Here is a 25,632-nt window from a genome sequence, read left to right on the forward strand (position 1 = left end):
CGATCATACCCGATCTATTTTTCCTTCTCAACCCCACTTTCCTAGATTCTCCATGTAACCTTTGACGCCCTTACTGATCAAGAACCTGTTGGCCTACTGTAGCAATGAATTCCACAGATTCACTATCCTCTGGCTAAATACATTTCTCCTGCTCTCAATTCTAAAAGGTATGTGTTGTGGCCTCTAGCTTTGGTCTACCACAGAAATGGAAGCATGTTTAATAGCAAACATTACATAATTTGGAAGATCGCCGTCAGGTTATTTTTGCCTTTCTCTGGAGAAAGCAAACAACCCTGATTGTGGTATATTCTCATATTGATATCCCGATATAACTTGCTTGCATTTGCAACTGCATCACTTTGGTAAATCTGTAATAAGTCAGAACCGTACCCAGTATTTTTATGTCACTCAACCAGACCCAAATCATTTAAATAATGTTTCCAAAATCTTACTCTCTAGTTATTTGAATCTTTTTGACATCAAGTTAAGCTGTTACATTTTGTGACTTTGACTGTGTGCCATGACCCAAATCTTCTTGCCAAGATGTAAATCCTGTTCATACATCTTCTACCAAAATGCAGACTGTTATGATGAAACTAATTATTCGATTATACATCCACTCTGCTAGTTTGCTAACATCTTATATTTTGTCCTGGTGTACCTCAGTATTGATTATATTCCAAATTGGTACCATACTTAAACTTTGACCATTTGGGGAAAAAGATAAACACATCCCACAAATGGATACATACACACTCCCACAAACCTCACTATAGCTGAAGTATACAATTGTAGTTGAATTATAAAACATTGAAAAGATGAGACACACCACCACTCCATGTCCTCATTATAAACTTCATAGAAACACAATGGGAATTTCATCATAGGGTTGAATTCCTAGAATCCCTTCTGTAACAGAATTATGAGTGCAGTCTCTATATAGACAGTAACAGTTCAACACAGCTCAGCGTCACCATCTCAACTGTATTTAAGGATGCGTATTAAGTTCTAAGAATGCAGACAGTGTATCCATCATGTGAAAAAATAAAAAAGTGGGGACTTTCCAAGATAACATTTTGCCAACCTAAGTTCCCATGTTAAGCAAGAAGTGTCACTGCACAGGGCAACAGATTAATTTCTTAGTACCTCACCTCCACAAGGTGGAGAATAGATAATACAAAAAAAAGTGCACCAAATTATTCTCAAACAAAAAGGAACAAGAGAAGAATCTCTACAATTACAACAAAGAACAAAACCCAGCATCACACTTCATAGACAGATGCTTGTATCAATCAGATACCTTTGGACAAAATAATCAAGTTAACAATTGGATTCATAGATTTCTCACTGTACCCAGCAGATTTAGCAACAATAATCTCTAATTAATTCAGGCTTGAGGGTTTAAAAAAAACTTTAATGGTCATGTTCTTGAAGAAGTATTGTCCTTTTCTATATTCATGTAACAGTATTATATTAAAAAGCAAGCAATTATTATAAAAAGACACAAAGTGCTGGAGTGACTCAGTGGATTTAGCAGCATCTCTGGAGAACATAAATAGGTGACATTTCGGGTCAGACACTTCTTCAGACCCAAACGTTATCTATTCATGTTCTCCAGAGGTGCTGCCCAACCCGCAGTTACTCCAACACTTTGCACCTTTTTTTTGTAAACCAACATCTGCATTCAGATGTGTCCATGATTTCATTGCTGTTCACTTTTCAATTACTCAAGCCCTGTAAGGCTCAATTCCCAGCCACTATATTCAATTCATGACAACTTTTGTGCCTTGTGGTCCCCAACTCTATGTACGCTAAGATGTAGAAATAAGATGCTAGTAGATGCTATGTAGATGCTAGTTTACAAAAAAAGACAAAGTGCAAGAGTAACTTAGCAGGACAGACTGCATGTAGAAACAAGGAATTGCAAATGCTGGAAAAACACTAAGTGCTGGATCAATTCAGCGGGTTAGGCAGCATCTCTAGAGGACATAGACAAGTGAGTTTCAGTCATCTATCCACGTTCTCCAGAGATGCTATCTGACCATTCTGAATTAGTCCAGCACTTCGTGGCTTTGCAAAAAGATATATATTAATTAAACACAGGGTTATGACAAATAACATGAAATATACATAACCAAAAATTAAGCTAGAAAATCCTCAATCTTTTAAAACTCAATCAATAAAACATTTTCAAGTATTCTTCAGATATCAGATGCCAAGAATAGAATGAATGGATATTCAATCTTAAAACTGCATTAAACACAAATAAGCATACTACGTACAGCGTCAAACAGAGTGAATGTCACATCATACAAAATACGGGAGTCATGCAACATTTTCTACAACAATAGAATTTGATAGTTTGCTTATGGAAGTTACCTATGAGGCAGAGGCATGGGATATGCACTCTGGTTCCTTTCTCTAAAAAACAGAAAAATGATCCACTTCAATGATGAAAAGTTTGTCAGAAAATTAAGGGTGCTACCTGCCAACTAACCTATTGCCATCATTTCTAGACGTTAGCTTAATAAGTAAATTGTAATACAAGACAGGAAAAAAAAGATTCACTGAAATGTAAAATTCACTCTTGGAATTTTGATGTTGAATGATGATTGATAAGGTTTATTATTGTGTTACAGCACAGTGAATAAAATGAACTTTTAGTAGAAAATGTACAACCGTCATAACAGCAAGCTATCTGTAAATGTGCTACATGTGTTTTTGGTTAAATATATAAAAATATGATGAGCACCAATGTGAAGTTGCAATTCTTCTCATTTGTGGAGTACCAAATTTGGACTATCTTCAGCAAAAACCAAAACAATAAAAATGCACTTCAGATCGACCAGATCCAAAAAGCTATAAACTGGCTACACATAATTGCTCTCCAGATAAAAATCTTCTGATCAGCTAGCAAGCAAGGAGTTTTCAGATCTGAATGTTTACAATAAAGGACATTTTCTCTCAGTGTAGTTAATAGTAGAAATGGCAGTGACCATAAACACTGCTCCTTACACTGCCTTACATAAAGTAATATTGTGGACTTGCATTCTGTGGCGAGTGTCAGTAATTTTTGAAGTATAATACATCTGTAATATCTTGGGCAATATTTGTTGTGTTTTCCAATTTGATGCTACTGTACCTCTCCTGTTTATCCAAAAATTCCATTGTTTAAAACTTTCCAATGCCTCTTAAAAAAAAATTCAGATAGTAATGGAGTTAAAAGATGTTAACTGTGAAACATACGATGCGAGTACAGGATTGGTTGGAAGAACTTTTATGGGCAGATCCCAGCTGAATGTGTCCACATCTATTTTTCCTGCCCCAGTCCAAGTAATTATCTCTGATTGATTCTCAAGTACTGTAGGTGGTTCCACTGGTTCACGAGCAGTGACAAACTCAAAATGTAAGCGCCACTTTAAGGATACTGAAATTAAAATATGCAAGATATACCATGTTAATTCATTTGTTAAATTATGCAAATATTAAAGCATCGTAAAACCTGAAATATTACAGTGATGCAAGGTTTAAAATGTTTTCACTGAGCTCACTTATAAAGTTCTTTATTCCTCCTCTGTGAAAACTACATGCTACAATATTGTTTAAAGTGACAAAATGCGCAAAAGGAGAAAAAAAATTATCTGTAAAGAAAAATGTGGAAATAAAAGCCTATATCAGAAGGAAAAAGAAGTTTGAAGTGAGAAGTTCTAAAGAATGGTCCTAAATAAATAAAGGCCATCACACTGACAAAGCACCCTAAACCAAGTCTCGAACCAAAACTTCACCCGTTCCTTCTCTCCAGAGATGCTGCGTCCCGTTGAGTTATTCCAGCTTTTTGTGTCTATCCCCATCTTTATAGTCTTCTATTCACTAACTTAAATACATTGAGTGCCACAATTCTTACACTCGCCATTAGTGGCAAATTAAGCATTTTGTGTCTATCTTTGGTTTAAACTAGCATCTGCTGTTCCTTCATACCCAAAACCAAGGGTAGGATGAAAGGTTTTTCAAATTTTCATTTGAGATTCAGAATCATAAATAGCAATGGAATAGATTTAGAAATTTATATAGCAAGATTTAAAGGTAAATTGACTGCAGATGGGGTCAACATAAGAGAATTTGGCATAAAATAGATTGCGAGTAATTGTTTTCGAATAGGTTCAAATGGATGTGTTGGAGCTGCGGAAGCAGATGTTTGACAGCTCAGCGAATAGTTAACATTCCTGATCAATTATCCAGTAATTTGTCCTTGGAAAATTTGCAAACTATCACATATTAGGTACAAAGACAAATATATATATTTTTTAATCAAATTAACACCAGAGAAGCAGGGATACTTCTTTTGGCAGAACGGTCTAGAACCAGGGGGTAAAAATTTCCAAAGTGTTTGGGAAGGGAGTCATTCAGTACAGATGTTACATTTCAAACCATATTGAAAATTCAGGATGCCCATTTGCAACAAAAATGTATATTAAAGCATGAAGATGGATTGGACCAGCAAAGATTAACCATGATCTTGACTAATGGCAGATCAGCCATGAGGGTTGAATACCCAACTCGCACTTCTATTTCTCATGTTGGAGTACACTGACAGAAACCAGTTGGCTGGCATTCCCCAGAATTGAGGTTGATAAGCTAAACCTCAATCCTACAGCTACCCAAGCTTCGGTAAGGGCAACAACACATTTATATGAGGTTACACAAAAAAGCTGGAGAAACTCAGCGGGTGCAGCAGCATCTATGGAGCGAAGGAAATAGGCAACGTTTCGGGCCGAAACCCTCTTCAGACTGATCGGGGGCGGGGGTGGGTGGGGACAAGAAAGGGAAAAGGAGGAGTAGCCAGAAGGCTGGGGGATGGGAGGAGACAGCAGGGGGGCTGAGGAAGGGGAGGAGACAGCAAGGACTAACAAAATTGGGAGAATTCGATGTTCATGCCCCCGGGGTGCAGACTCCCCAAACAGAATATGAGGTGCTGTTCCTCCAATTTCCGGTGCTGCTCGCTGTGGCCATGGAGGAGACCCAGGACAGAGAGGTCGGAGACGGAGTGGGAGGGGGAGTTGAAGTGCTGAGCCACCGGGAGGTCAGCTTGGTTATTGCGGACCGAGCGGAGGTGTTCGGCGAAACGATCGCCCAACCTCCGCTTGGTCTCACCGATATAGATCTGCTGACATCTAGAGCAGCGGACGCAATAGATGAGGTTGGAAGAGATGCAGGTAAACCTCTGTCGCACCTGGAACGATTGCTTGGGTCCTTGAACGGAGTCGAGGGGGGAGGTAAAGGGACAAGACATTTATATGAATTGGGATTCTCACCTCTTTAAGTTTACAAGAAAAGGTAAACAAGGCCAATTCACATTTCATTCTCCTTTCCTATTTTAATGCTTTTATGATTGTTTTTAGCCAATATGATTTTAACAAACAATTTTTTCCTCTTTTCTTAACTTTTTAAAATGACTTAAAGGTCTCAGAATTTAAAAAATATTAGTCTCTTCAACCCCAGTCTTGCCTCCCATCAAGGCATAATGGCTCTGTCCCACGGTACGAGTTTATTCCAACTTGGAGATTTACGGTAATGGCCACTCGTCGGTACTCGGTGCTCTCGTGGACATTTTTCAACATGTTGAAAAATCTTCACGAGTCTTCCCGAGCTTACCTGCCGTTAGCGAGTCTTCCCGAGTACCTGTCATTAGTTTTACGAGCCGCTAATAGACGTCCCCGAGCTCCGACATACCCGCTACGTTCATTCTCAGTGCTTACCACGAGTTTGATTTTGTTTTAAAGTCGGGAGAGCTCTTGGAATGAACTCGTACCGTGGGACAGGGCCATTAGGATATTGTGGAGTATGCCAACTGAGGCTCACCCACTGCTAAAGATTCACTCTGCAATGCTATCTATAAACCTTCAAGGTTAGTGACAGGTGGTACCTTATTTGCATTCAGACCACTTGGATAAGCACAGACAGAAGTGGTTGGGGACCCTGGATGGCATGTCAAATGCTTCAATTTGATGATAAACACAAAATGATGGAGTAACTCAGCGGGACATGCAGCATCGATGGGGAGAAGGAATGGGTGACATTTCGGGTCGAGACCCTTCTGAGAGTCAGGGGAGAGGGAAACAAGAGAAATGGGCAGGTACAGTGTGAAAACGAGAAATCAAAGATGAAGAAGTTCAAGGAACATGTAGAACAGATCATTGTTAGCTTGGGGAAGTTTACAACAGGGCCCACAATGTAAATTTTAATCAGGAGGAGTCAGACTGGTCGGAGAACAAGGATGGGGGAGGCCATAGGGTCATAAGTGATAGGAGCAGAGTTAAGCCGTTCAGCCCATCAAGTCTGCTCCGCCATTCAATCATGGCTGATCTATCTCCCCACCCCCCACCCCATTCTCCTGCCTTCTCCTCATAACCCCTAACACCCGTACTAATCAAGAATCTATCTCTGCCCTAAAAATATCCATTGACTTGGCCTCAACAGCCTTCTGTGGCAAAGAATTCCACAGATTCACTACCCTCTGACTAAAGAAATTTCTTCTCATCCAAAGGAGGGTCCTCTAATTCTGAGGCTTTGACCTCGACTCTCCCACTAGTGGAAACATCCCCTCCACATCCACTCCATCCAAGCCTTTCACTATATGGTACGTTTCAATGAGGTTCACCCCCTCCATTCTTCTAAACTCCTGAGAGTACAAGTCGAGTGTCGTCAAGCGCTCATCATATGTTAACCCACTCATTCCTGTGATCATTCTTGTAAACCTCCTCTGGACCCTCTACAGAGCCAGCAAATCCATCCTCAGATATGGTGCCCAAAATTGCTCACAATACTCCAAATACGAGCAGACCAGCATCTTATAGAACATCAGCATTACATTCCTGATTTTGTAGACTAGCCCTCTTGAAATAAAGGGATGGAGAGAGAGAGAGAAAGCAAGTATTACTTGAAGATAGATACGTCAACACTCATATTGGTTGCGAGCTGCCCGAGCAAAATATGAGGTGTTGTTCCTCCAATTTGCGTTGGGCCTCACTCTGACAGTGGAGGATGCACTGGACAGAAAAGTCAGTATGGGAATGGGAGGGAGAGTTTAAGTGTTCAGCAACCATGCATTAGGGTTAGCTTCACTGACGACAAGTCAATTCAAAAGGTTAAAATTCATTTCTTGTCCTTGGGTGTTGCCTCACCAAGTGAGTGACCTGTGGTCATTACTGATTCACTTTTGAAGGAGTCAGTGAAGAATATTCATTGGAATTTTCTATTTGAAAGCTGGCTAAACAAAAAGCTGCTATGATTATGACAACTTGTACTACTGCCAATGAATAGTAATTTATTTTTGAATTTTTCCAGAGGATATCAGGTTTTCCCAAGAACACCAGATGAGTTGATGTATATTGTTATTTAAATGGTTGTATACGTGAAGGATTATATATAAAATAGGATACTTACCAACAGTGGTCATAAAGCTGGGTGTTGCACTAAGTGGAACTGGTAAACTGAAATGAGTTTTAGCAGTATGCAAGCATGACTCTTGATGCCGAGCATGTGTACTTAGTGAAACAGGTTGCCCTGGTTTTCTTTGATAGTCCTCTTGTATGTGCTCTTCAGTCTGCAAAGATACTGAGAACTGGAAATAGAGAGTCATGGATTCAAATTAGAACATAGAACAGTATAGCAAGGAACAGTCCCTTCAGCCCACAATGTTTGTGCCGAACATGATACCTAGTTGAACTGATCTCACTACCTGTACACAATCCAGATCCCTCTACTCCCTGCACTTCCATGTCTTAAACACCACTTTCATATGTGCCCCCACTACCAACCTTGGTAATGGGTTCCAGGCCTCCACCACTCTGTGTAAAAAAAACGTTCTCCCTCTCACTTATAGCTACGCCCTCTAGTGTTGGACTGAGGTTCTGAATGTCTACCCTGTTGATGCCTCTCGTAATCTTATATAATTTCTGTCAGGTCTCCCCTCAACCTCCGACTTTTCAGAGAAGAGTTTAAATATACACCATGGAAACAGGCCCTTCAGCCACCGAGTCCAGACCAACCATTCATAACCCCTTCACACTTGTTATGCCTCTGCACACCTGGAGTAATTTACAAAGGCCAATGAACCTACAAACTCAAGTCTTTTGGATGTTGGAGGAAACTAGAGAACCCAGAGAAAACCCACATAGTCACAGGTCGAATGTGCAACCTCCACACAGACAGCACTCGAGGTCGGGATCAAACCCAGGTCTCTGGCCCGGTAAGGCAGCAGTTCAGCCATTGCGCCACTGTGACGCCCGTTAACAATCCAATGCTATCCAGCCTCGCCCTGCAGCTGAAACCCCACTAATCCAGGTAGCATTCTGATAAACTACCTCTGCACCCTCTCCAAAGTCTCCACATCTTTCCTGTAAAATGGTAACCAGAACTGCACACAATACTCCAAATGCAGCCTAGCCAGTCTTATAGACACATATTCATTGCCCCAAGCAATGAAGGCAAGCATACCATTCACATTCTTTACCACCATATCTACTTGTGCTGCACCTTTGGTGTTTCAATAAGAATCCCTCTCATCCTTCTAAATTCCAGAGTATACAAGCCCAGCCCAGCCGCTCCATTCTCTCATTGTGATAAGACAGTCCCATGCCATCCCGGGAATTAATCCTTGTGAACAAAACGCTGAATATTTCATCTCACCCCTCAATTGGAAAAAGAATGAGAAGCCTTACCCTCATCTAAAAATTATACAGTCCAATGTTTTTTTTTTTTTCCACACAGAGAGTGGTGGAATCTCTGGAACTCTCTGCCACAGAGGGTAGATTGAGGCCAGTTCATTGGCTTCTATTTAAGAGGCTTTCTTTAGAGCTCTATCCCTCTTGTGGTAAGGGGATCAGGGGGTATGGAGAGAGGGCAGGTACGGTATACTGAGTTGGATGATCAGCCATGATCATATTGAATGGCGGTGCAGGCTCGAAGGGCCGAATGGCCTACTCCTGCACCTAATTTCTATGTTTCTATGTTTCTATGTTAGGGGACCAAAACTGCACACAATACTCCAGGTGTGGTCTCACTAGCAAGAATGGCCTTCCTCAAATTAGGGGACCAAAACTGCACACAATACTCCAGGTGTGTTCTCACTAGGTCCCTGTACAACTGCAGAAGGACCACTTTGCTATACTCTTATGAAGGCCAACATGCCATTCGCCTTCTTCACTGCCTGCTGTACCTGCATGTTTACTTTCATTGACTGATTAACAAGGACCCCCTGATCCTATTGTACTTCCCCTTTACCCAACTTGACACTATTTAGATAATCTGCCTTCCTGTTTTTGCTACGAAAGGGGATAACCTCGCATTTATCCACATTAAACTGCATCTGCCATGCATCTGCCCACTCACCCAACCTGTCTAAGTCACCCTGCATTCTCATAGCATTCTCCTCACAGTTCACACTGCCACCCTGCTTTGTGTCATCTGCAAATCCCATCATCTAAATCATTGATGTACAAATGTTACATCTATTATTCAGCAGGAAACAATAAAAAATTTATGTTGAATACTTAAAGAAGGGATTATCTAACAACAGAACAAAAATCATAAACCAAGACAAGCCAAACAAGTCACATTTGGAGCAATATTGTTTCCTTAAGTTAAAGCAAAAGATCCCGAGCTGTAAAAGGTAATTTATGCATTTTGATCAACTGTTGCACATTCATGGGAAACATAAACTACGTGTTCTAAACAAGCAGTAGGTGCTCACCTGAAGAAATGTAAATAAAGATTGAATTGAGGGAACTGCATTGGGAGCATTGATTCTTCCAGTGCCTTTCCCAAATGCTTGCTGAAAAAGCTTGTTCATGGCGGGCATCACAGTTAATCTCAACCTCACCTTCACCACTAGGGGCGCCGCATTGACTGCAGCCTCTGCCTACAGCCTGTTCGGCTTTTCAATCTTTTTTTTATTTTTAGTTAATTTATAGTCTGTTTTTGGGGGAAACTTTAACTTTTCTATGTGGGGGAGGGGGGGCAGGGTAAGGGAGAAACTATTTCCCAGTCGCTTCCTGGCGGGGACACAACTATTCTCCGAGTCGCGTCCTCGCCCCCCCCTCCTCGCGGCCTACCACCTGGATCGGAGCGGCCTTTCCTGCCGGGGACCTGACCAGAGCTACAACAGCAGTGGCGCAGCGCTGAATTCACCGCGGAGCGGGCGATGCCTACCTGGATCGCCGTTTGGAGCTCCGGAGCATTGGGCCGCTGCTCCAACATCATGGAGCTGCGGTTTGGGAGAGCTCCCAACGCGGGCGGTGCTGACCGTCATCGCAGAGTCCTGGGGCCCTTGGCCGAGGGCCGCCAGTGTTGCATCTCCGCCCAGCGCGGCCAGCGAACTTTGGGAGCTGCGGACTCCGGTAGGAGGGGGCCGACTCTGATGTCCACACCACTGAGGATGTCCCCCAGCCCCAACGTCGGACTTACATCACCCCGGCGAGCAGGGCCTGAATATCGGGCCGCCCATAGCAGCGACTGCGGAGGGCTCGGGGAAGACCCGACCACGGGTGAACATTGGGGAACATTAGAGGAAGAAAACTTTGGTGCCTTCCCACACAGTGGGAAACTTCAATTCTGCTGTGTGGGGATGTTTTTATGTTGAACTCTATCGTGTTTTGTGTTCTTTATTTTTTATTGTATGGTAATCACATTTCACTGTGCCATCTGGCACATGTGACAAATAAATGTATATTGTATCTTACATTGATAGACACATTTTCAAAGTATGACAGTGCTGCAGAACAATGTGCACAGACTACAACTAAGTACTATTTTCTCGATTTCCTTTATTCAAAGGGACAAAAAAAATGCTGGCGTTAACATTTACACAAGCTACAATCAGAAAATGTATGCAATTATAAATTAAACCCATTTGCCCAGTTGGGCAAGAAATGTTTAGAGGTAAAAACGTGAATTTGTAAAAGCTTTAATCACTACATATTTGGCAATGCAGGTTGCATTGAACCAGACAGATTATCACCAAGATTAAAGTATGAAATGTACTGACCTGCAAACATGGAATATTTCCTTCAGAGAAATCGAATGTGCCCAATATATCCTCTCCAATTTTATAGATGGCTTTGAAAATGCAAAATTTTCCAACTTTCCCCCTGACATTACTGATGTTATACAAATCTGCACAAAATATACAGTGCAATATTAATCAGTTAATTTTCAAAGTTATACAGACAATATTTTTTTTAAATGACAATATCTGTATTTACTTGTGAACAACCAATCAACTTTTGAAATTCTGTCCAACACCATTAAAATTGGCCTAGCCCCAATTTCAGACTTCATTTGGGCAAATCCTGTCTTTTTCCATAATGATTTTAAAACAAATTAGAATGATGGTTATAAGTAGATAGAGTGGTGAAGATGGCATTTGGTATACATGCCTTCATTGGTTGGGGCATTGTGCATACGAGTCGGGAAATCATACGGCAACTTTGTAAAATTCTAGTTAGGCCACCATGTGAGTATTGTGGGCAGTTCAAGTTGCCTCATTACAGGAAGATTGTTGAAACTTTGGAGAAGGTGCAGAATATGGCATCAGACACATGACTTGTTTCTGTGCTGTACTTTTCTATGTTCTATGGTCCCAAAATGCTCCCCTACCAACCCTACATTTTGTGTCTCTTTCTTCTCGAATTTGGCAAAAAAAATTTCACCCCAATATAAATGATGCGATTTTGTTAATAGTCAGAAGTTGGACATTTAATGGTTACAAAAGTTACCGGACTACAAGTCCTTTAATGCTTGCTATTGGTTTCATTAAGAAATACTCACGAAGGCTGCGACGAGATGTGCTGGACATTAGCATTTCAGTTGCCAGATCTACTAATCTAGTGTCTTTTGTAATACTTTCATCTTCGTCCAAAAATGGATTTGTAGGTGCCACGGCCTCATCTGGAGGAAATTGATAATTTTCCAATCCTGATGCAAATAAAAATAGCATAATTACCAAACACCATTGTGACTAGTGGATGAAATCTGGTCATTTACACATATACCCAAATGTAAATTTACATTTTCACCATCTAGCAGAAAACGGTCGCAATGCCTAATGCTACACTGAAATGAAACTTGGGACAAATTACAAAATGGAGATGCATCTGCTACCACCCGACTTTTGCAGGAAATAAAAGTGGAATTTATTCAACTATCTCTAGAAAATACAATTGCTGCAAAATTTGCTATCATGGTCTACAATGTTGGAGGCATGATTAGTCAATTTGTAAGTGACGAAAAGATCAGTGGTGCTGTCAATAGTGAGGAAAATAGTCATAGGCTACAGTTAATAAATTAGGTAGTGTGACTGCAAGTTAAATTTAATCCTGATTAATATAAGGTCGAATAAGGTATAGCATATATAATGAATGGTAGGACCTTCAGGGGGATTGGGGAACAGAAATGTTTAAGTCCAAGGAATTCTCATGGTGACAGTAAAGTGAGATAAAGTGTATTAAATACTTACCCGTTCACCAGGACATAAAATATAAGGAGGTTATGATGTAATTTTAGAAATTACACATTAGGCCACATCCAGAGTTCTATGTACTAACCTGGACACCACACTACAGAAAATACATAATTGCACTGTAAAGCATACAAAGGAAATTCACCACAATCTTGCCAGGGAGGAGCATCTCATTTGACAAGACTAAATAGGCTAGGATTGTTTCCCTTGGAACAGAGGAAGTGGACAGGGAACCTGATAGTTTTTAATTTTAATTTTCGAAATACTGTAAAGAAACAGGCCCTTCGGCCCACAAAGCCTGCACTGACTGGCGTTCACTCAGTAGACCAGCTCCATCCTACACTCTAGGGACAATTTACAGAAGACAATGAATCTTCATTAATAAAGATTGATGATAAAGAAATTAGCCATATGTCATCAGTACTTTTAGAATTCATTCCGAACAGTTAAACAGATAAATCTTTGTCACCAACTCACCATAGACAACAAAAACCCGAAAAGGAACTCTGAGAAGTTTGATTGGAGAATTGACCCTCTGGCAGCCAACTGTCAATTTATAGGCATATTTCACTGATAGGCCACGGAAGGATGGTGGACCATCAAGAGGCACAGTTTCACAATAAGAATCTGAAAATATCCAGCAAAACTAAGTCACACACGACTTTAGATAAATTAACTTCGTAAAATGAAATTAGATCAAAGACTGGTGTGAAGTACTTCATGACCATAATTACTGTGTTCCAAAATAATGCTTACATTTAAAAGAAAATAAAACAAAGGAGGGTCAAATTATTTTTGGTAGTCATTGTAAAAGTAGGAACTGTGTAGTTAAGCTAACAATAAAAACAACGGAACGTAGACCATCATCCTCGACCTCGAGGGATAGCCACGACGAAACTGAGTTATTTTAGCTCATATATTTTGGTCAGCGTAAACAAATATTGTTTAGCATTCATTATGTTTTCAATATTCACAATATTTCCATGAGCTTTTTACACTACGACCTCTCTGGATACTGGAGTTTGAGGGGAGACCTGACAGGTGTATAAAATTATGAGAGGTGTAGGTAGTGGAGACAATCAGGATATTTTTCAGAGGATGGAAATAATTAAAAATTAAAAGACATAGCTTTAAGTTGAGAGGGGCAAAGTTTAAAGGAGAAGTGCAGTGCAAGTGTCTTTTCACACAGAGGATGGTGAGTGCCCGGAATGCGCTACTGGGTGTGGTGATTGAAATAGATACAATAGTGCATTGAAGATACTTTTGGATAGGCATATGGATATGCAAGGAATGGAGCGAAATGAATTATGTGCAGGCTGATAAAAGTTAGTCTTGGCACCATGTTCGGCACAGACATTGTGGGCCGAAAGGCCTGTTCCTCTGCTATGTTCCACATTAACAATTTATATACTGTTTAGCAGACATTAAACAACTCAAGAAACACTCTCCAAAAAAAGGAACATAAACCAAGCTCATCCTACCATAACGTATATAACTATTATTGAACAGTGAAACATTGTTTACTTACATAAAAATATACTTTACTTACTTTGTTTACTTATTTAAGAATATATTTACTTACAGGACTTTGATTCACCAGGTTCAAGACGTAAATCACAGAACAGTATCTTGGGTGGAGTGGCTAGAATACATTTTCCTCGTTCTCCTGGAAAACAAAATGAGCAGTACAAATGATTCTACTGCATTTAATGTCAGATCAAATTAGATTATTTAATACTGAAAACTTTAACAATAGGAAACAAATTTAGGCAATGTACATTCAAAGGCTTGAGAAGAATGGAGGCTTGGATACAATTATTCAAAGGAATAAAAGTTCAAGTTCGTGTTTATGAGCCAATTAAGGTACATTGAAATTTGAGTTACCATACAACCATACTAAATGAAAACACGCAGCCACATAAAATAAAATTTAACATGAACATCCACCACAGTGGAATCCACAATCCTCACTGTGATGGAAGGCAATAAAGTTCAGTCCCCTTCCTCCTTTGTTCACCCATGGTTGGGGTTGAACCCTCCGCAATTGCCGCTGCCGACGTCCAAGCCCTCTCATCAGGATGATCGAAACTCCGGTGTTTCTATGTTTCTATGTCAGGATGGATCGGAACACTCCACGGCACGGAGCTCCCGAGTCGGCCTCTTCTTACCGGAGAAGCGGAGAAGCGGCTTCCCGGTGTTAAAGTCACAGGCCCCGTGGTCAGAGCACTTTTGCTGGCAATCCTCGGCAAAGGATCGCAAGCTCCAAGATGGTATTAAAGAGACTTTTGGATAGGCATATGGATATGCAGAGAATGAAAGGATATACATTATGTACAGGCAGATGAGAGTTGGTCTTGGCACCATGTTCAGCACAGTCATTGTGAGCCAAATAGAACAGTACAGCACAAGAAGAGGCTATGGTCCATGTTAACAGAAAGCAGCTGAATAGTGGGATTAACCATGAAAGGCTGCAAAACTGGTCATTGTAAAAAAAAACAAAAAAAGCACACAAAGTTATGTGTGACTTTGTTTATTGTAATTTTGCTGTGATTTTAGAAGGGGAAATAACTTTGAATAACTTTTTTGCATCAGTCTTCACAGTGGAATACACCAGCAGCATGCCTGCAATCCTAGAGAGTCAGGAGGTGGAAGTTGGTGGAGTGGAGATTAGCAACCATATAACCATATAACAATTACAGCACGGAAACAGGCCATCTCGACCCTTCTAGTCCGTGCCGAACACATATTCTCTCCTAGTCCCATATACCTGCGCTCAGACCATAACCTTCCATTCCCTTCCCGTCCATATAACTATCCAATTTATTTTTAAATGATAAAAACGAACCTGCCTCCACCACCTTCACTGGAAGCTCATTCCACACAGCCACCACTCTCCGAGTAAAGATGTTCCCCCTCATGTTACCCCTAAACTTCAGTCCCTTAATTCTCAAGTCATGTCCCCTTGTTTGAATCTTCCCTACTCTCAGTGGGAAAAGCTTTTCCACGTCAACTCTGTCTATCCCTCTCATCATTTTAAAAACCTCTATCAAGTCCCCCCTTAACCTTCTGCGCTACAAAGAATAAAGCCCTAACTTGTTCAACCTTTCTCTGTAACTTAGTTGCTGAAACCCAGGCCACATTCTAGTAAATCTCCTCTGTACTCTCTCTATTTTGTTGACATCCTTCCTATAATTAGGCGACCAAAATTGTACACCATACTCCAGAATTGGCCTTACCAATGCCTTGTACAATTTTAACATTACATCCCAACTTCTATACTCAATGCTCTGATTTATAAAGGCCAGCACACCAAAAGCTTTCTTTACCACCCTATCTACACGAGATTCCACTTTCAGGGAACTGTGCACAGTTATTCCCAGATCCCTCTGTTCACCTACATTCTTCAATTCCCTACCATTTATCATGTACGTCCTATTTTGATTTGTCCTGCCAAGATGTAGCACCTCACACTTATCAGCATTAAACTCCATCTGCCATCTTTCAACCCACTCTTCCAACTGGCATAAATCTCTCTGTAGACTTTGAAACTACTTCATTACCCGCAACCCCACCTATCTTAGTATCATCTGCATACTTACTAATCCAATTTACCACACCATCATCCAGATCATTGATGTACATGACAAACAACAGTGGACCCAACACAGATCCCTGTGGCACCCCACTCGTCACTGGCCTCCAACCTGACAAACAACCATCCACCATTACTCTCTGGCATCTCCCATTCAGCCACTGTTGAATCCATCTTGCTACTCCACCATTAATACCCAACCATTGAACCTTCTTAACCAACCTTCCATGAGGAACCTTGTCAAAGGCCTTAATGAAGTCCATATACACAACATCCACTGCTTTACCCTCATCAATTTCCCTAGTAACATCTTCAAAAAATTCAAGAAGATTAGTCAAACATGACCTTCCAGGCACAAATCCATGTTGACTGTTCCTAATCAGACCCTGTTTATCCAGATGCTTATATATATTATCTCTAAGTATTCTTTCCATTAATTTGCCCACCACTGACGTCAAACTAACAGGTCTATAATTGCTAGGTTTACTCTTAGACCCGTTTTTAAACAATGGAACAACATGCACAGTACGCCAATCCCCCGGCACTATTCCCGTTTCTAATGACACTTGAAATATTTCTGCCATAGCCCCTGCTATTTCTACACTAACTTCCCTCGATGTCCTAGGGAATATCCTGTCCGGACCTGGAGACTTATCCACTTTTATATTTCTCAAAAGTGTCAGTACTTCCTCTTCTTTGAATCTCATAGTTTCCATAGCTACTCTACTTGTTTCCCTTACCTCACATAATTCAATATCCTTCTCCTTGGTGAATACCGAAGAAAAGAAACTGTTCAATATCTCCCCCCATCTCTTTTGGCTCTGCAGATAGTTGTCCACTCTGACTCTCTAATGGACCAATTTTATCCCTCGTTATCCTTTTGCTATTAATATAGCGGTAGAAACCCTTCGGATTTACTTTTACCTTACTTGCCAAAGCAACCTCATACCTTCTTTTAGCTTGAGTAAGGAGATGGTGGAGGAAATCTGATAAGTCTGAGGGTGGATAAGTCACCTGGACCGGATGGGATGCACCCCAGGGTTCTGAAGGAGGTGGCCTCAGAGATTGTGGATGCATTAGTTGTGATACTTCAAGGATCACTAGAGTTAGGAGTGGTTCTGGAAGATTGGAAAATTGTGAATATCACCCCACTGTACAAGAAGGGAGCAAAGCAGAAGGGCGGAAACTATAGGCCGGTTAGCCTGACCGGTGGTTAGTAAGATTTTAGAGTCAATTATAAAGGATGAGGTTATGCAATACTTGGAAGTTCATGTCTTATAGAAACTTACAAAATTCTTAAGGGGTTGGACAGGCTAGATGCAGGAAGATTGCTCCCGATGTTGGGGAAGTCCAGGACAAGGGGTCACAGCTTAAGGATAAGGGGGAAATCCTTTAAAACCGAGATGAGAAGAACTTTTTTCACACAGAGAGTGGTGAATCTCTGGAACTCTCTGCCGCAGAGGGTAGTCGAGGCCAGTTCATTGGCTATATTTAAGAGGGAGTTAGATGTGGCCCTTGTGGCTAAGGGGATCAGAGGGTATGGAGAGAAGGCAGGTACGGGATACTGAGTTGGATGATCAGCCATGATCATATTGAATGGCGGTGCAGGCTCGAAGGGCCGAATGGCCTACTCCTGCACCTAATTTCTATGTTTTCTATGATAAAATTGGCCAAAGTCAGCATGGCTTTGTGAAGGAAAGATCTTGTCTTACAAATCTATTGGGAGTTCTTTGAGGAAGTTAATAGCAGGACAGACAGAGGGGAGGCTGTAGATGGTGTTTACCTAGATTTTCAGAAGGCCTTCGATAAGGTCCCGCACATCAGGCTGCTAGGGAAGATGAGAGCCCATGGTATTGAAGGGAAGGTACTAGCATGGATAGCAAGTTGACTGGATGGCAGAGTTGCAATAAAATGTGCTTTTTCAGGCTAGCATGGATAGAGTTGACTGGGTGGCAGAATTGCAAAAAAATGTGCTTTTTCAGGTTGGCTGTCAATGACTAGTGGAGTTTCGCAAGAGTCGGTGCTGGGGCCGCTTCTCTTCATGTTGTATATTAATGATTTGGATAAGGGGATTGAAGGCTTTGTGGTCAAGTTTGCAGATAATGCTAAGATAGGTGGAGGGTCATGCAGTGTCGAGGAAGCAAGGACTCTGCAGAAGGACTTGGGCAGGATAGGAGGGTGGGCAGAGAAGTGGCAGATGAAATTCAGTATATCAAAGTGTGGAGTCATGGGTTTTGGTAATAAGAATACAGGCATAGGTTATTTTCTAAATGGAGAGAGAATCCAGAAATCGAAGGTGCAAAGGAACTTGGGAGTGCTGGTGCAGGACGAATCGGTGGTAAAGATGAAATACAAAAACAGAGATGTAATGCTGAGGCTCTATAAGGTGCTGGTCAGGCCGCATTTGGAGTACTGTGAGCAAATTTGGGTCCCATATCTGTGGAAGGATGTGCTGGCTCTGGAGAGGGTCCAGAGGAGGTTTACAAGCATGATCCAAGGAATGAGGGGGTTAGCATATGATGAGCGTTTGACAGCACTGGGCCTCCATTCGCTGGAGTTTAGACTGTTGAGGGGGGACCTCATTGAAACTTACAGAATGAAAGACATGGATAGTGTGTATGTGGAAAGGATGTTTCCATTGGTGGGAGAGTCTAGTACCAGAGGTCATGGCCTCAAAATTAAACGGCACTTTTAAAAAGGAGGTGAGGAGGAACTTCTTTAGTCAGAGGGTAGGTCATCTATGCAACTCATTGCCACAGAGGGCAGTGGAGGCCAAGTCAGTGGATATTTCTAAGGCAGAGATAGACGTTCTTGATTAGAATTGGTGTCAAGGGTTATGGGGAGAAGGCAGGAAAATGGGATTAGGTGGCAGAGATCAGCCATGATTGAATGGCAGAGTAGACTCAATGGGCCGAATGGCCTAATTCTACTCCAAAACTTGTGAACTTCTGAAATATAACCAAAGAAATTCAAAATAGTTGTGAGATTAACTAACGCATTTAAGAAATTTGGAGAAGAATTACTTTGTACTAAATGCTAGTCCCTTATCATGCAAGGACCCAGAGAGGGGGTAGAACAAAGGAAGACCTGGTGCAGGATACTTTGTAACTTTGTAAGTGCCCTTTACGTGGCGATTATTTGAATGCAGGGTATTTAGCTGCTGGAACATACTTAACGGTTAAATCATTTGGATGGGTATGCAGGCAAGAAATTTGTGACAATAAAGTATTCAATTCAATTCAACGTATCTATACACTATAAATGATTTGAATGTAATCATGTATTGTCTTTCTGCTGACTGGAAACCACGCAACAAAAGCTTTTCATTGTAACCCGGTACACGTGACAATAAACTAAACTAAACAAGTAAAATACATTGGAAATGAAGTGGTAGTTTTCATGATTATATGTGTATTTTGGAACAAGGACCACATAGGGGATTTAGAATCGTTATTTTGAAGTGGGAAATGTAAGCATGCAGGTACAGCAGAAATGAAAGTAATCGAACAGGTACAGCAGGCAGTGAAGAAAGCGAATGGCATGTTGGCCTTCATAACTAGAGACGTTGACTATAGGAGCAAAGAGGTCCTTCAACAGTTGTATAGGGCCCTAGTGAGACCACACCTGGAGTATTGTGTGCAGTTTTGGTCCCATAATTTGGTGAAGGACATTCGAGGGAGTGCAACGTGGGTTTACAAGGTTAATTCCCGGGATGGCGGGACTGTCATATGCTGAGAGAATGGAGCAGCTGGGCTTGTACACTCTGGAGTTTAGAAGGATGTGACGGCATCTTATTGAAACACATAAGATTATTAAGGGTTTGGAGGCAGACTAGAGGCAGGAAACATGTTTCCGATGTTGGGGAAGTCCAGAACCAGCGGCCACAGTTTAAGAATAAGGGGTAATCCATTTAGAACGGAGACGAGGAAACACTTTTTCTCAGAGATTTGTGAGTCTGTGGAATTCTCTGCCTCAGAGGATGGTGGAGGCCGGTTCTCTGGATACTTTCAAGAGAGCTAGATAGGGCTCTTAAAGATAGCGGAGTCAGGGGATATGGGGAGAAGGCAGGAACGGGGTACTGATTGGGGATGATCAGCCATTGAATGGCAGTGCTGGCTCAAAGGGCCGAATGGCCTACTCCTGCACCTATTGTCTATTATCTAAAAAGGATCATTACTCAAAGACTTGGGTACCCTTTTTCAGTGACAGCCACCATAAGTTCCAAGAAGGAAAACTGGGTGATCATCAGAGCATTGGGACGATTCCAGAAAACTGGACTTGGGTCTCTGACAAAAGTGAAAGTGCGAAAAGTATATAGAAGCGAAACTAGAAAAGGGGCAGGTGCTTGGCAGGGTAGGAGAGGTGAGAAGAGTTTTGATGAGGTATGGAACTATTTGATGTGACAAGATTAAAAATAATTGTTAAAATGTAGAAAAGATAAAAGATAAAAATAAATCAATGTATTCTCTCAGTAAGAGAGGTATCGAGTATAATTTCTCAAAGGGATCATTGTTGCGAGATCTTATGCACGATTTCAACATAAACATTTTAAATTATTAAAGTAATATTTTTTTAAATAATACATTTTCTTTATGTCATGCAATACAAAGCTTTGAGAATAAATAATTGGACCCTGGCAATGTGAAAATAAACTCCAAGATAACATCCTACCTCTGTTTGGAACAAACACGGTTTCATTTTCAGCCTGCACATCATACTTTGTGTCTTCAGAGGGAGGTAGTGAAACACGACTCTCACTGGTATGAAACTGGCAATGAATCTGAGCACTTGCCCATGCCAACATTTCACTGATAAAGAAGAGACAAGTTATGGCAAAATTCCAATGGCAACTCTGAATTTAAAAATCTTGTATGATTGTTATTACGACTGGGCGCAAGGCAACCATCCAAATGCTTCAACCGCTGAGTAGGTTCCAGCAGCTAAATACACTTGCACTTTTTACTCAGGAGAATAACGTAATCCTTTGATATTTCTACCACCTCCAACGGGATCCCACCACCAGCCACATGTTTCCATCTATACCCCTTTCCCCCTTCCGCAGAGACCATTCCTTCCGCAACTCCTGGCTTCATTCCTTCCCACCCTAACCACCTCCTCCCCAGGTGCCTTCCCCTGAAACCACAAAAGATGCAACTCCTCCCTCGACTCTGTCCTTTCAGGTTAGGCAGTGGTTCACTTGCACCTCCTCCAACCTCATCTACTGTATCCGTTGTTCAAGATGTAGACTCCTATACATCGGCGAGACCAAACGCAGACTGGGCGATCGTTTTGCGGAACACCTTCGCTCAGCCTACGTGAACCAACCTGATCTTCCTGTTGCTGTTCCCATTCCTACACAGACCTTTCTGTCCTCGGTCTCCTCCATTGTCAGTGAGGATAAACGCAAATTGGAGGAACAGCATCTCATATTTCGCTTGAGCAGCTTACAGCCCAGTGGTATTAATATTGATTTCTCTCATTTCAGGTAGCCCTGGCATTCCCTCTCGCTCTATCCCTCCCCCACCCAAGTTGCACTAGCTTCTAATTTTCACCCTATAAACAGCTTACAATGGCCTGTTTCCTTTATCATTGTAACTTTTTTTGCATATCCTTCATTCATTGTTCTTTGTCTCAACATCGCCGTCTATATCTCTCGTTTCCCTTATCCCTAACCAATCTACAGAAAAGTCTCAACCCGAAATGTCACCCATTCCTTCTCTCCAGAGATGCTGCCTGTCCCACTGAGTTACTCCAGCTTTTTGTGTCTATCTTCGGTTTAAACCAGCATCTGCAGTTCCTTCTTACACATTACAACATTGTACCAATGTTCTGCTCTCTGATCTGATGACCAAGGCCATTTAATCTGCTTATCACCAAAAACTTACACAGCTCTATGCAATTCATGAGAATTTTTAGAACTACTTTTTATATAACACCTATTGTATTCTTGTTCTTTGAATAAGGTGAAGGCTGGAAAAGAGGTGGGAGCAGAACAAAACAAGGCGAGTGGTAGCTGTAAACAAGTGAAGGGGTTTGATGGGCAGATAAGTGGACAATGGTCAAAGGTGGGAAAACAACAAAAGGTTTTGAAATAACGAGAGAAGAGACACCTATCTACCCCCTTCCCCTCTATCTTCCAATTACCCTAATACAATCAGTCTGAAGGGTCCCGATCTGAATCGTTGTCTATCCATGTGTTCCAGAGATGCTGCCTGACTCCGAGTTACTCCAGCAGTTTATTTTTCTGTAAACCAGCATCTCTGCAGTTCCTTCCTTCCTCTGTCCTAGCTTTTAGACTACCTCAAATGTTCTATCTCCATTTTTTCAGAAGTAAATTCTATATTCCACTTCTCTGCCCATCTTGCCAACTGATTAATATAATTCTGTAGCCCAAGACTAGCCTCTTTGCTATCAACGTTACAAACCTTTGGGTCATATATCACATCTCCAATATTCACATTCAGATCATGAATGTTCCTGACCAAAGGTATGGGTCCCTGTAGTGAACCCAGTGACAAACTACTAACCACAGTAATTTTTCTATGTACCACCCTAGATTCTATTATCCTCTAGGGCCTATCCCATTTTCATTCCATAAATCTATCCAAAATTTATTTTTCCTAATCCAACCTATCACCTTGGATGATTAGTGCTAGTCATATGTAGACTTTGCAGCAAGTGCTGGTTCCAATCCATTTTTGCCAGATCCACTTATATTGAAATCATCCACTCCAATTCATGATTTTGATTTTCAATCTATTCTCACCCTTTTTCATAACAACCTTAAAATTTGTGATCAAGAGTCACAAGTGCCTAATTCTTACTTGCAGCAGCATAATAGAATAGAATAGAATAGTTTCTTTATTGTCATTGTAACATGGGCCATGTACAACGAAATTTAAAATGTCAGCCAGTCAGTGCAGCATTCAAACATTTCTAAAGCTAACGAAACATCCACGGTAAAATAATAAAGATAAGCAAATAAATAAAAAACACAGACAAAGCACGCATACACACCCAACCCTCCATCCTTCTGTCGATTTCACCGTTACCACAGTCCCTTAGTCTGTATCGCCCCTATAACAGGTGTGCAAACACAGTGGAGGAACAAATCACTGCACAAAAGGACACAAAAATGCAGGATTATCTCAGTAGTTCAGGCAGCATCTCTGGAGAACATGAATGAAGTTTTGGCTAGAGACCCTTCTTCAGACAATGTGCGAAAACAGTATTCTATAGATAACATAATAAACAAACAAAAAAAAAATCAATAAATAAAAAACATTATTAGAGGAAAACAAAAACAGCCCAAACCCCCTAGTGCAACCAATTATTAGTCATCGACAGAGTGATACAGTGTGGAAACAGGGCCTTCGGCCCAACTTGCCCACACCGGCCAACTTGTCTCAGCTACACGTGTCCCACTTGCCTGCGCTTGTTCCATATCCCTCAAAACCTGTCCTATGCACGTACCCGTCTAAGGTACACAAAAATGCTGGAGAAACTCAGCGGGTGCAGCAGCATCTATGGAGCGAAGGAAATAGGCAACGTTTTGGGCCGAAACCCTTCTTCATGTACCTGTCTAACTGTTTCTTAAACATTGGGATAGTCCCAGCCTCAACTACCTTCTCTGGCAACTTGTTCCATACACCCACCACCCTTTGTGTGAATATGTTACCCCTCAGATGCCTATCTTTTCCCCTTCACCTTGAACCTATGTCCTCTGGTCCTAGATTCCCCTACTCTGGGCAAGAGACTCTGTGCATCTTCCCCATCTATTCCTCTCATGATTTTGTACACCCCTCATCCTCCTGCATTCCAAGGATATTAACCCCAAAACCATCTCCAACTGACAACCCCTCCAAATGTCCTGTTACATTCCCAAAGCTTAGATCAAATAATTCAGATATTCATATGAAATAAAAACAGTTTTTTTTTAACTGAAATTTAACTCTATTTCCCTCTATATGGATGCTGCCTGACCTACTGAGCATTTCTAACATTCTTTGTTTTTGTTTGTAGCTTCAAAAGTATGGACACTGGTCAGTCAGTGGATTGAGATCACCGTGAGAAAGGGAGACCCCACTACAAAGGCATTCGTGGTCAGAAGGATGGATAAAGTGGACGTTCATCTGGGATTATTAGTGCAGAAGGTAGAGACAAAAAGCTGGAGTAACTTAGCGCGACAGGCGGCATCTCTGGAGAGAAGGAATGGGGTGAAGTTTCAGGTCGAGACCCTTCTTCTAGCCGGGCACGCGGGTGGCGCGCGCATGAGACGGGGCGCGGGGGCGCGCGTGAGCCGGGCACGCGGGGGCGCGCATGAGCCGGGCACGCGGATGGCGCGCGCATGAGACGGGGCGCGCGCGCATGAGACGGGGCGCGCGCGCCCTTTACCTGCCGGCCGAGGTGGAGTGAGCCGTTACGGGGTTGGTGAAAGCTATGACACATTCCAGCTCCTCGCCCGTCAGGAACACCGGGCCCCGGAGCAGCTTTGCCACCACCTCGATCATGCCGGACCCCGCGTCGTCGCGTCGCGTCGTCACATCCCGCAACTTAATCCATCGCCGCTGTTTACATCAGCGCCCAACGGCCGGAAATAGTCTACTCGCTCACTTCCGGTTTACGGTCTGGCCGCACCGCGCATGCGCCCTGGCAGCACCCAGCGTTGTGAGCAAAGATCCTAGAGGAGCAAGATAGACCACTCCTCGAAAAACGCGTAGTATGACGTGTGTGATCGTCGACGCCATTTTTCGAGGCATTTTATTGGGCTTCCCCCACACTGTCATGGCGTCCTTATCTAAATCTTCATCTCACTGCTCTGCTATCAATTGTTCTAATCGTAAATCTAAACGACCCGACCTGTCATTCTTTAGGTTCCCCAATAAAAAAGAAAGGTGAGAAAATATTTTTATTATTTTCAGTCGATATTCTGTCGTGAAAATGTTATTTTCTGTTCTCCCATCAACGGCCATTGGGAAACTGGGTTTGTCGGTACATTAGAAAGTTATTAGACTTATTTTTAATAGTTCTTTACTCACCACAATAATAAAGACAATTTTAACACTTCTGTACGTTTTTGGTTTTGTTTTGTAAAGTGTCTCCACAATATGGCCCGCGGACACATTAGGTCCAGTGACCAGGAGATTTTTCGAGCTCAGATTCAAGTCCGAGAATGGGCGGCTGTTACCCATTATATTCCTCGAACATAGGGACATAGCAAACAACACTCACATACATACAAGACATCACAAGCAAAGATCACAAGCCCGCCGTGAAGAAGGGTGCAATCAAATATTATATAACTCTGCTCTATCATCTTTGAGTGCAATGGTGGGTCGGGGGGTTCGGTGGCGGCGACCGCAATCAAAGATACGAGTGGAGCTCTGCTCTATAATCTTTGGTCGGAATGGGACGGCTGCGCGTTATAATGTGCTATCGTTCCACTCTCCCTCTCCCCTTTCTCCCTCTCCACTTCTCCTCCCCCTTCTCCAGGTCTCCCTCCCCTTCTCCCTCTCCCCCCTTC

General features: G+C 41.9%; 1 protein-coding gene across 1 annotated transcript; it reads right to left on the reverse strand.

The window, feature by feature from the left end:
• Positions 1-1,393: 1,393 nt before the first annotated feature.
• On the reverse strand, positions 1,394-24,715 carry rgp1 (GP1 homolog, RAB6A GEF complex partner 1). The gene is made up of 8 exons (XM_055633100.1): positions 24,504-24,715; positions 20,781-20,917; positions 14,100-14,183; positions 12,995-13,144; positions 11,827-11,973; positions 11,045-11,172; positions 7,444-7,621; positions 1,394-3,427 (listed from the first exon to the last, which is right to left on the reverse strand). Exons 1-8 carry the CDS (start codon positions 24,617-24,619, stop codon positions 3,204-3,206), a joined length of 1,164 nt encoding a protein of 387 aa, XP_055489075.1. The 5' UTR covers positions 24,620-24,715; the 3' UTR covers positions 1,394-3,203.
• Positions 24,716-25,632: the final 917 nt, after the last annotated feature.

Source organism: Leucoraja erinacea, chromosome 1 (genome assembly GCF_028641065.1).
Source record: "Leucoraja erinacea ecotype New England chromosome 1, Leri_hhj_1, whole genome shotgun sequence".
In the NCBI taxonomy this organism is placed as follows: domain Eukaryota; kingdom Metazoa; phylum Chordata; class Chondrichthyes; order Rajiformes; family Rajidae; genus Leucoraja; species Leucoraja erinaceus.

Coding starts and splice junctions, on each gene's coding strand:
- rgp1 (XM_055633100.1), bottom strand. CDS start 24,619: ATGATCGAGGTGGTGGCAAAGCTGCTCCGGGGCCCGGTGTTCCTGACG. Junction 7,622..11,044: donor GAAATATTCCATGTTTGCAG/GTCAGTACATTT, acceptor CTCTATTTCCAG/TTCTCAGTATCTTTGCAGAC. Junction 3,428..7,443: donor CAGCTTTATGACCACTGTTG/GTAAGTATCCTA, acceptor TTTTAATTTCAG/TATCCTTAAAGTGGCGCTTA.